The sequence below is a fragment of the Podarcis bocagei genome (genome assembly GCF_964188305.1).
Source record: "Podarcis bocagei genome assembly, chromosome: 14".
In the NCBI taxonomy this organism is placed as follows: Eukaryota; Metazoa; Chordata; class Lepidosauria; order Squamata; family Lacertidae; genus Podarcis; species Podarcis bocagei.
Window position 1 is genome coordinate 29,619,822 of NC_138139.1, and position 12,110 is coordinate 29,631,931.

Here is a 12,110-nt window from a genome sequence, read left to right on the forward strand (position 1 = left end):
TGAACGAGGGAGGTGTTCATGGTGAGTTCCGGCACCTCTTTGTCCATAAAAATAGCACTGCCTATGACGTAGGTTAGGCTGGGAAATGCAGTCCCTGCCCCCATGAGCTTAATGGGCGAGTGGTGATTTAAAACCTGGTCCAAGACTCTCACCACTACACCACACTGCATTTCACTGGTGGGGGCAGAAGCAGAGTGAGAGCCCAATTGGACCAGTTGTTTTCAAGCTTGGACTCCCTCCCTGTTTTCTTCTACTACTCCCGCCCCAGCTTACCTCCAGCCTGTCCCAACCTGTTGCCCTCATGGTGTTTGGAGCTGCTACTCCCATCAACCCAGCCAGGACCAGAAGGTTAGAGCAACTCATCCCTTTGGCTGCCAGAGGCCTCCTTGCCTCTCCCATTGGGATTGATCCCAGTCAAAGGGTTCATCTCAGTCAAAGACCCCTTATGCACGGAAAATCCCAAGTGTAGCCCCCCCTCCAGCCCCTCTGTTGGGCCCCTGGAACTCTCCGCAGGCCACATTCCTTCAAACCTCAAGTGTTTTTGGTGGGATGGAACATGTGTCTTTGAATTCTGTTATCAACCATCTCAGACCCTTTGATGATCAGCAGGCGAGGCTTCGCTGGTGGTGCCATCTGGTTGGCGTTGACCTGGGACAGGGCCTTTTCTGCGGTGGCTCCCTGTTTGTGGAATGCCTTCCCTAGCAAGATTGCATCTGCCAGCATCATTATTGACTTTGAGGAGGAATTTAAACACATTCATATTTACCCAAGTGAATGTGGTGGCTGAAGGACACTGGTCCTGCCGCCCTGAGATCATCCGTTGAGATAGTGGGTGAAATTCACCTAACAAACTTGAGTGAAATGGCTTCTGCTTGTGCAACAGAGCTTTCCCTTTTTCCACCCCAGCCAAAAAAAATGACTCGAGGGGCAGCTTGGGAGAACCTCCAGAACAGTACATGGCAGAAAGGGGACAGTTCCCTCTAGCAACCTGACATGCTTATGCAGCCAGAAAATTTGTAAGCACAATGTTGAATTCCACCCATAGTTTCTAACTTTTTAGGATGTTTTAGGATGTTTTTAGGTTTTTGATCACACACACAGAGAGACATAATTTGTTTAATATCACATCTTCTTCTCCAAGGAGCTCAAGGTGATGTAGAAGGCTCCTCCCTACCTCTTTTAATCCCCACAACAACCCTGTGTGGTAGGTTAGGCTGACAGGCAGTGACTGGCTGAAGGTCACCCAGTGAGTATCATGGTCAAGTGAGGATTTGAACTCTGGTCTCCCAGGTTGTAGCCTGATTCTCTAACCACTACACCATGCTTGCTCTCAAACCACACACACACACACACACACACACACACACACACACACAATTGCTGTGTCTGCTGCCCTGGGCTCCTTCAGGAGGAAGGGCAGGATATAAATGGAGTAATTAAAATGAGCAATAAAATAAACAATGCCTTGTTTATCTGGATGGAAGACAGAGAGGGATGTGCAAGTGTGTGCAGAAAGTGGGCTAGCGAAGGAAGGAAATATTTCCATTAATTGCACCACCCACTTTTGCCTCTGGCCCCGCCCACTTCTTGGCTGAGACCCTTGGAAGGTTACCCATAAGGCAGTGGTATTCAACCAGGCTGCTGTGGCACCCTGAGGTGCCTTGAAGGATGGTCAGGGGTGCCACAGGCAACACTGGCCTCTGCCCCTCTTTCTTTCTTTCCTTCCCTCCCTCCTCTGATGCCCTCTCATGTCTCTGCCTTCCAAAGGCTCGCACAGCGGTTTGTTGCAGCAGCCCTGGCTACAAGCTCTGCGGGTGAATTGTGCCTCTGGGGCTGGCCAGGGGGGTGCTGGTTGCCAGGAGCTGAGGCAGCCTTGGAGTAAGCAAGTACACAGGCAAGGGAGCCCAGCCAGTCCACCAGCCCTTGCTATTGGGAATGGGCTGACAAGTCCCAGGCCCCTGTGGGGCAGTATGAGGAGGCGTGTTTCTTTGGGGCAGGGAGGGGCAGCTCAGAGACCAGGGGCAGAAGCAGCGGCTGCCCAGAGGACTTTCAAGGAGAGGGGAGAAGAGAGGAGGTTGAGGTAACACTGCATAAGGGAGGATGTTGAAGAAAGGATGAGAGGCTGCCAGCTCTGCTGGCAAGGGGTGGCATAACTGGGCTTCTGAGCCCCACAGAGCTGCCGCAGAAAGAATGCAGTTGGTCAAGGAAGTCATGGACTCAAAAAGGTTGAAAACCTCTGCCATAAGGAAACGTGGCCCCCAGCTTTGCTGCATGGCTCGTAACTGGTGATTGATGGGTTACAACAGTTACCACTCCCTGTTTTCCCATAGAGTTCCTGCAGACCGTCCTCCTCTCAGGTGACCTTCTGCTTAGCCATATTTTGGGGGTCTTAACCAGGCTTTTCTAATGAACTAGGCAACCTCCCCTGCTTAAACTTGCCCATCCCAAACAGCTCACCCTGATGGGTCCAAAATACACCTTTGCAAAGCCACTGTTCACCCTGAGATAGAATAGATTTATTAGCAAGAGGTAATCAGGAAACATATATTTTTACAAAAAATGGAAATTTTTTCCTTTTCCCCAAACAAACAAGCTGTAAGTCGAAATATTTTAGGTCTTGAAAGAGAATTCTCATACCAATGGGTATTGCTTACAGCAAAAGGCTTTGTTTTGTTTTTTCTTCTTCTGGTTTTCCGTTACTGTGGATCATGCCTGCCACTCAAAAATTCACCTGGGCTTATATCCTGTACAATGTAAAAAATACGTGATAATATTCACAGAATAAGCAGTACATTACTGTAGTCCTGCTAGCAAGTGGTTAGACAGGATTACAGTATATGTAATAAAAACACTTGGCCATTCCCCTCCCTCCCCTCCCCTCCCCTCTCTAATTCTACATTATGTTACTAAGAAGAGTCACTAAAGTCTACGGACGGAGGAGCGAAATTCACACAGAGCCTCTCAGGAGGGCGATGAAGCAGGAAGGTTCAAAGATATGGTTGGTCTCTGTCTGTCTGTCTTCCTCTCGTGGCTGGCCCAAGCCACCTGGGTGCTTGAGGCAGGAAACCCAAATGGTGGTTGTCTCCTCCCTGCCCTGCTTCCCTACCCATTTATGTGGGGACAGACAGCACCCCCACAAAAGGGAGTCCTCTTGCACCAAGAGTACCTGTTCCCCAGGGGAGACCTGCCTGCCTGTCTCCTTCCTACTCTGTCACCCAAACCCTACTGCTCCACCTTGGCCTCATTGAAGAGAGCCACCATCTTTCCACTATCAAGCCTGTTTTGCCCAGTTGACCACCACGGGTCAGATTCTCCTTCAAGCCTCTCTTATCTCCTTGGCAACAGGAGGTCAGAGTCCCCTTGGCTCTCTCTGCTCCTGCCGCTGCTCAGTGAAATGCGTCCTCAAGAATTTGCTTTCCCTTATTACATGACTTGTATTGGGGGACTTAGCGGTTGCCGTCCGAAATGACTCGGAGTGAGTGTGTGTGTTTCGTAGCCCCCCTCCCGGCAAAATGGAAGGCCGTGCCCAGATTGCAGAGGCCTGGAAAGCAGGCAGCTGTTCCTCAGGTAAGGAGGGGCTCCCTTGTGCAATGCCCCACATGCCCCCATGGGTGGCTTTCCCGGCTGCCACCCCCTCCGTCCCTCCCCCCGCCCCCAGTGCACGCACGCAAAGAATCAACAACAAAGAGAACATAGCTGAATAGGAACCAGGACTGCAGTCAACAAAGTGGTCTATGCCGGACTCCCCAGGACAAACGGTGGCTAGTCAGATTCTAAGGACAAGGAGAGGGGTGGTGGTGGTGGTGGGGTCTTGGAGAAGCACATACGAGGAAGTCAACTGAGGGTTCCCAAAAGAAACAAACAGCTGCTATGTACAATATGGTACATGGTGTACAGGGAAGGGCCCCCAGGGGGCTGCTGCCACTCTGGACTCAGGTGGGCAGCTTTGGCTCTATCTGGAGCGAGGCCTCGTAAAGACCCTCCTCGTCCATCACAAAGGACTGGTCCAGGAGGTACTGGGTGACCTGGAAGAGAAAGAAAATGGAGAGAGGGTGAAGGAAAGGGAGGCAGCAAGGGGTCAATGCTGCTCCCTCTGGACCTAAGGGGAGAGAGCCCAGTGTTGTGAGCTTGTTGTCAGATGGCTGGGAACAGATCTGTTGGTCTTGGGATACCGTGCAACCAACTAACCATAGGGTTCCTTAATGGCCTCAGAAGAAGCACCTGCCAGATCAGGCCCATGGCCCATCTAATCCAGCATCCTGTTCTCACAGTGGCCAACCAGATGCCTGTGGGAATCCCGCAAGCAGGATTTGAGTGCAACCGCGTCTCTCCTCCCCTGCAGTTTCCAGCAACTGCTATTCAGAAGCAGACTACCTCTGCTTATAGTTTCTCTCTCTTTATGGGAGCTAGTTTTGTAGGAAGTGTTCAGAAGCATTGCTTCCTCCAGCTGTGGAGGCAGAACATAGCATTCATCTTGGCTAGTAGCCATTGATAGCCCTCTCCTCCATGAAGTTATAAGTACCTTCCTCAGCAACAGTTACCTAGGAACAATTATTCAGGAATATATCCTGTTCTCACAGGGGCCAAGCATATGCCTATAGGAAGCCTGCAAGGTGGATCTCAAGCTACAGCCATTGTTTTTATCCAAACAGTCTTCCCCAACTTAGTGTCCTCCAGATGTTTTGAACCACAGCTCCCATCAACCCCAGCCACCATGTCCATGCTAGTGGAAGATGTCCTTCAAAACATCTGGAGGACTCCAGGGTGGAGAAGGCTGCTTCCAATTGAGCTCTCAGACACCCTCACCTCTGGGCAGTGGGTGCAAGGGACAAGCCCGACCCCCCGAAAGGGTCTGCAGTGAAGTTACCTTTGCCTGATGCTCAATTTTGTAGGCCGTCTGCTGGAACTGCCTGATCTCTCGGATGATATGGGAGATCTGTGCAGAAAGAAAAGAAATTGGTGCTTATGTTTGTGCTCCCGGGAATAAAAGTTGTTGGGGAAACACTCAAAGCTCATGAAATAAAAGGGCCTGAGGCTGGTGAATGGAGTAATCAGGCGGTTCACATCTTCACGGACTATCCTGTCGTCAGGCTATTCTTGACATCTGATCAGACTTATGAAAGCTCCTTATGATTTGCCCTTTCTCCCTGCCAAAAGGCACTGTGCCAGGAAACTTACCATCCTCATTTTGGAAAAATTCACGAGGCCGTCTTCAGTGTAATTGGGGGTGCCCTCCTCAATGAAGGCCAGGTCTGTCAGGTACATCCCTAGATATGGGACGCAGGGTGGATCGCAGCTGGAAGGGAGAAAAGAAGTCCCACTTAATGTGATGGGCTTAATGTGATCCAATAGTCTTTCTCCTGAGTTTCCTCTTTGGCCACAGTTCATACAGGCACTGTCCTCACTCCATGTCAGCTCAGATGGGTTCATAAACCGTCACCACAGATTACACCCTGCAGGGAGAGCTTTTGTGTCCTCCTCACATCAAGTCTGATACTTAAGAACATAAGGAGGGTCTGATGGATCAGGTCAATGACCCATTAGTCCAGCATGCTGCTCTCACAGAAGCCAACTGGATGCCTGTGAGAGACAGAGCCAGTGGCCATCAATAGCCCTCTCCTCCTTCATGACTTTGTCCAATCCTCTTTTTAAGCCATCCAAGTTGATAGGCACCACTGCCACCTGAGTGAACTCCATAGCTTAATTATGCAATGTGCGAAGAAGGAATTCCTATTATCTGTCTTGAATCATCCAACGTTCCGCTTCATTGGATGCCCGCCAGTTGTAGCCTTATGAAAGAGGGAGAAAAACTTTCCCTGTTTCAAGCCATACTGTATTTTTCGCTCTATAAGACGCACCAGACCACAAGACGCACCTAGTTTTTGGAGGAGGAAAACAAGACAAAAAATATTCTGAATCTCAGAAGCCAGAACAGCAAGAGGGATCGCTGCGCAGTGAAAGCAGCAATCCCTCTTGCTGTTCTGGCTTCTGTGATAGCTGCGCAGCCTGCATTCACTCCATAAGACGTACGCACATTTCCCCTTACTTTTTAGGAGGGAAAAAGTGAGTCTTATAGAGCAAAAAATAAGGTACTTTCCAATGTAGTCCACATAAGTATGAATGAGTTCCCAGCTTCGCAGACCCCTCTCCCTTGCGCAAATAGGAATGTCTTAGAACTCTGGAACCTATGAGATTCTCTGCATTCAGTGCAGAGGCCAAAACATTCCTCCCTGCCCTCTGAAGGGCCTCTTCCCTTTTACAGTCTCTTTTGCCTGGTTAAATAGCTGGTTTCCCTTCCCCTTGCTCATGAGGGGCGTGCAAAGTCCCAGGGGCTGGAAGCCCAGCTGTCCAGCATGCTACCCACCGTGACTCTTCCTCCTCAGCTGAGGCTTTGAGGTTCAAATCCCTGCTTCTCAACCTAACCTACCTTCCAGGGCTGTTGTGAGGACTAAGACCTGAGTGATCAGGGTTCAAACCCCCACTCGGCCATGAAGCTCACTTGGGTGACCTTGGGAGCCAGCCACTCTCCCTCTCAGCCTAGCCTACCTTGCAGGGTTGTCTAGGGGGTTAAACGAGGAAGGGGAGGACCAGGTGAGCCACCTGGAGCTCCTTGGAGGAAAAATGTGGAATATAAATACAAACAAACAAACAAACAAAGCTGAACTTTATCAGGTCCTGGCAATATCTGCCAAATACCTAGTGGGAAGGAGCACTTGCTGGAGGTGTTCACAGGTGTGCCATGCTTTGTCTTTCTGTGTGCGCATGCACATACCTCGGACACCACACAAGGTCTCACATTTTGCAAACAAAGGCATGATGGGCACCACCCCCAGGCGGACGAGCTCTGCTGCCAGCCACTTACTTTTTCAGGGCCTCCCTCAGATTCTTGAAACGGCCTTCCGAAGACACCAGGCGCTGCAGCTTGTCAATCAAAGCTTTCGTCTGAAAAGAAAGACATAAGGCAGAAAGTGCAGACTCTGGTTAAGGAAGAAAGAAGAATCCAGGCTGGGGTGGGGGCCGCCTTTTTGGGGAATGATAGCTTCTGAGCTACTGAAAATCAAATGGGCGCTTTGGTCAACATGGTGAAGAGGCAGGCCCAGCAAATTCAAAAAGCAGTTTGGAATCAAAATCAGGAAGCAGGGCAAATATCAGTTGGCCAGGGAAGCTTCGTTCTATTAGTTGTACCAAATAATCCCAGCTTGCAACCCTAGAATCATAGAATTGTACAGTTGGAAGGGGCTCAAAGGGTCATCTAGTCCAACCCCCTGCAATGCTGGAATCACAGCTAAGTTGCCTAATAGAGACAACTGGGCTGAAGGCAACACAGAAGTTCAAAAATGGGGTGGGGGTCACTTGTGAAATTGCCTTAAGACCACAGAGGTTCCAGCTTAATGTTTTCTTTATGTGAATCCTCTGCAGAAACTGAAGCTGAGCCAGAAATCTGCTGCATCTGGTTTGGCTGCACTTTTGTGTTATGAGGAACCATCTGAGCGTATGATAAGTATCTGCGGGGAGAATGCCAGGTCTCAGTTCCAGCAAAGAAGGAAGTTCAGCCTCTTAAGTGGTCCGGCAGGGGAGTTCTGGATGAAAGGAGGAAGCAGGAGCTGCACAAAATAGGCCAAGCAAATCTCTTTGCTGTGGCTGGGAGAGGGGGGTGGCTACATAGTAAAAAAATCTCAGCACTCCACAGCTAGCATGCGCCTCTGCACATAGACTGGCATGCAGCAGAAGTCAAAGATCAAACAAAGCCAGTCATTGTGCTGGGCTGCATGGATCGGTGCCCAGTTCTCATGATTCTGAAGGAATCTGCATTCTCAGAAGCTACCAAGTCAGACCAATAATCCCTCTAGCTTTACAGTGACTGGCAGCCATGGCTCTTCAGAGTTCTTGTTGGCAGGGGGGGCTCCCATCTCTACCTGGGCATGCCACCAGGAACTGAATATTTTACCTTCACGCAAAGCAGATGCTCAACCACTGAGCTACAACCCTTTTCCCTGAATGATTTTAGATAGACAGACAGACAGACAGACAGACAGACAGACAGACAGACAGACAGACAGACAGACAGATGATAGAGATAGATTGATGATAGATAGATATAGATGATAGATAGATAGATAGATAGATAGATAGATAGATAGATAGATAGATAGATGATACATAGATAGATGTGTTTGTTATTGCATCAATTTTACTAATAGTGAGCATATGCATTTAAATAAAATAAACCCCACAATTATTTTCTTATATTATTATTTACTACTATGACAGCTCTCAAAATTTCAATATATGAGAGTCAGGGATTATTTAGTTGCAGTTTCTGCCTTGCAGGGGGGTTTGTTCAGATGGCCCCTCGGGGTCCCTTCCAACTCTACAATTCTACGAGTCCAAAGTGACCCCAGAGCTTTGCCTCATGCTCCCCGCTGGCATACCCACCTGCTTGGACACCTTCATCCATGTCTTCTTCAAGCGGAAGATGGCACTGCGGTTGAAGGCCGAGGTGATCTCAAGGACCGCGTTGTAGTTGTGCAAGCAGCGGCAGATGTCGGCCACGGCCACCCACTTTTCGATGGCGCTCACCCTGGCGGTGATGTCCTCGTTGTGGAGGATCTCGGAGGCGATCAGGTTGCTGATCTGTAGGGGGGGAGGGGAGCCGCACAGGCCGGCGGTCATCAGGACCGCCTGTGTGCCATTTAAAAGGATCACAGAGCCCTGAGCTCAAGCACAAAAAGATGAGGACAGGAAACCAAATATACTTTTATCTCAGGGGCATGCATGGACTTGACAGGGCTCTGAGTTCACAGAACTTGTCCGCAGGCTGGCTCCTAAAGCCTGAGGTCGCCAAGGTTTCGCCACATTTTTTTGCTGCCCCCTACTGGACATCTACCAGGGACGCAGGTGGCGCTGTGGGTAAAACCTCAGTGCCTAGGACTTGCTGATCGTCAGGTCGGCGGTTCAAATCCCCGCGGTGGGGTGAGCTCCCGTCGTTCGGTCCCAGCTCCTGCCAACCTAGCATTTCTAAAGCACCCCAAGTGCAAGTAGATAAATAGGGACCGTTTTATAGCGGGAAGGTAAACGGCGTTTCCGTGTGCTGCGCTGGTGCTGGCTCGCCAGCTGCAGCATCGTCACGCTGGCCACGCGACCCAGAAGTGTCTGCGGACAGCGCTGGCTCCCGGCCTCTTAAGCGAGATGAGCGCGCAACCCTAGAGTCGGTCACGACTGGCCTGTACGGGCAGGGGTACCTTTACCTTTTTACTGGACATCTATCTATAACTAAGATGGGTAAAGATTTTGAAATCCATATGTTTTCCATGTTCATCTTTAAGGTGCCGCAAGAACCTTGGTTGCTGTTTTGCTTCAGCTGACTAACAAATTCATTATGGCATAAGGTTGTTGTTGTTTCCAGCAGGTGCATGAAGTGTTACCCAGAGTTGGGGGTCTGTTGCAACCTAACTATCTACACACACTTACACAGGATTGTAAATAGGGAGATCAGAAAGAAATGAGACACAGGAAAGTACAGATGGGGATAATTACGTTATGAACAGTGCCCATATGAACAGACATCCTGGCACTGAAGGACCAGGTGTGCAGCCTGGGAGTCATTTTGGACTCGCAGCTGTCCATGGAGGTGCAGGTCAATTCTGCGTCCAGGGCAGCTGTCTACCAGCTCCATCTGGTATGCAGGCTGAGACCCTACCTGCCCGCAGACTGTCTCGCCAGAGTAGTACATGCTCTAGTTATCTCCCGCTTGGACTACTGCAATGCACTTTATGTGGGATATCTTTGAAGGTGACCCGGAAACTACAACTAATCTAGAATGTGGCAGCTAGACTGGTGACTGGGAGTGGCTACCGAGACCATATAACACCGGTCCTGAAAGACCTACATTGACTCCCAGTATGTTTCCGAGCACAATTCAAAGTGTTGGTGCTGACCTTTAAGCCCTAAATGGCCTCGACCCAGTATACCTGAAGGAGCTTCTCCACCCCTATCACTCAGCTCTGAGGGCCTTCTGGCGGTTTGCAAGAAGTGAGGTTACAGGGAACCAGGCAGAGGGCCTTCTTGGTAGTGGCGCCCGCCCTGTGGAACACCGTCCCATCAGATGTCAAGGAAATAAATAACTATCTGACTTTCAGAAAACATCTGAAGGCAGCCCTGTTTAGGAAAGTTTTTAATGTTTGATGTTTTATCGTGTTTTTAATATTCTGTTGGGAGCCACCCAGAGTAGCTGGAGAAACCCAGCCAGATGGGCAGGGTATAAATACAGTATATTATTATTATTATTATTATTATTATTATTATTATTATTATTATTATTATTATTACTGCTACTACTACTACTACTATTGCTACTACTACAACTACACACATCATGTGATAAAAACCTCTGTCCTGTTTCCATCCACAAAAAATAGCTCGGAACATAAGAAGAGAACAAAAGCCTACTGGATCAGGCCAATACCCTATCTATCTCAGCTTTCTGTTCTCACAGAGACCAACCAGATGCCTATGGGAAACCAGCAAGAAGGAGCACTCTCCCTTTCCAGCAATTGCCTCCAACTGTGGAGGCAGAGCATAGTTATCATGGCTGGTAGGCATCAATAGCCCTCTCCTTGATGAATTTGCCTCACCCTCTTTCAAAGCCATCTAGGTTGGTAGCCATCAGCTCCTCCTGTGGGAGTGAGTTCCACAGTTTAACTATGTATTGCGTGAAGGAGGACTTTCTTTTATCTGCCCTGAACCTCTTGGTGAACTGTAATTCAGCATAAAAAGGGAGGTCAATAAGGGGGATGGAGCTTCAGTCTTCATTAGGATAATAATACCTTTTATTAGGACAAAGGAGGAAAGTGTCACAAAGTGTGGCAAGCTTTGGGGTTCTCAAAAACAGTTTAAACTTGGCAGCCTCAGTTCGAAGTAGTAAGGTCAGTTTCAGAGAATTCTGGGAGGTTGAAATGATCATGATATCATTATGGCCATCCATGCTTTTCTGCATTTCATTTTCACCTGGCCTCAGTTTTAACAATCCCTGCCCTGCCCCCTGCCTCTGCCTCTGCCCTTTCCAATCACATGTGCATTTCCAGCACCTCAGGAGAAAACTTCAACTGTAATTTACAAGTGCTAATCCTATTTAGAAGAGAGAAGGAGGGGTGGTGGTTTTGGAGACTGGTTTAGCCAGTTGGCCATTTGCTGAACAAACATCAAAGCTTTCCAGCCATTCCATGTCAAGCAGACCCTCTGGAATCCTACCAAAGTCAAACTTCTGCCTGAGTGCTTTCCTTCTGAAAAGGAGAGCAGGTCCAGATTCTCACAGGAGGAGGAGGAGTTTAGACTTGATATCCCGCCTTTCACTCCCATAAGGAGTCTCAAAGAGGCTAGTGTGGTGTAGTGGTTAAGAGTGGTAGTCTCGTAATCTGGGAAACCGGGTTCGCATCTCCGCTCCTCCACATGCAGCTGCTGGGTGACCTTGGGCTAGTCACACTTCTCTGAAGTCTCTCAGCCCCACTCACCTCACAGAGTGTTTGTTGTGGGGGAGGAAGGGAAAGGAGAATGATAGCTGCTTTGAGACTCCTTCGGGTAGTGATAAAGCGGGATATCAAATCCAAACTCCTCCTCCTCCTCCTCCTCCTCCTCCTCCTCCTCTTCTCCTCCTCCTCCTCCTCCTCCTCCTCCTCCTCCTCAATCTTCTTTCCCTTCCTCCCCCACAACAAACACCTCTGTGAGGCTGAGAGAGGCTGAGAGACTTCAGAGAAGTGTGACTAGCCCAAGGTCACCCAGCAGCTGCATGTGGAGGAGTGGGGAAGCGAACCCGGTTCACCTGATTACGAGTCCACCACTCTTAACCACTACACCACAGAGGCAGATCTGGGAACAAGGACCTCTCCAGCCCGGCCACCCACTGACTGCAATGCTATGCGACACCGCTCCCTCTTCCCCAAATTGGGAGCAGTCCCTCTTGCATCTGGGCTCCTCCAAAGCTGTTCAGAGCCCTAGAGCCCGAACTCACATCATTGAAGTGCTTGGTGTTCTTCATGATGTACGGAGTCCTCTCGTTCTTCTCCAACTTCATCCAGCCTTGCCCAAAGAACTCTCTGAAAATGCAAAGTGGT

At 49.4% G+C, this 12,110-nt stretch overlaps 1 protein-coding gene across 1 annotated transcript in view; it reads right to left on the reverse strand.

The window, feature by feature from the left end:
* Window positions 1-2,494: 2,494 nt before the first annotated feature.
* RASGRF1 (Ras protein specific guanine nucleotide releasing factor 1) overlaps window positions 2,495-12,110 on the reverse strand; it is a 63,864-nt gene continuing 54,248 nt past the window's right edge. Inside the window, exons 22-27 of the mRNA XM_081169156.1 lie at window positions 12,008-12,092; window positions 8,437-8,634; window positions 6,863-6,942; window positions 5,179-5,296; window positions 4,868-4,936; window positions 2,495-4,025 (exon numbers count right to left, since the gene is read on the reverse strand). Coding sequence (XP_081025282.1) covers window positions 3,933-4,025; window positions 4,868-4,936; window positions 5,179-5,296; window positions 6,863-6,942; window positions 8,437-8,634; window positions 12,008-12,092 — 643 coding nt within the window. The 3' untranslated portion in view covers window positions 2,495-3,932. The remainder of the gene's footprint in view (window positions 4,026-4,867; window positions 4,937-5,178; window positions 5,297-6,862; window positions 6,943-8,436; window positions 8,635-12,007; window positions 12,093-12,110) is intronic.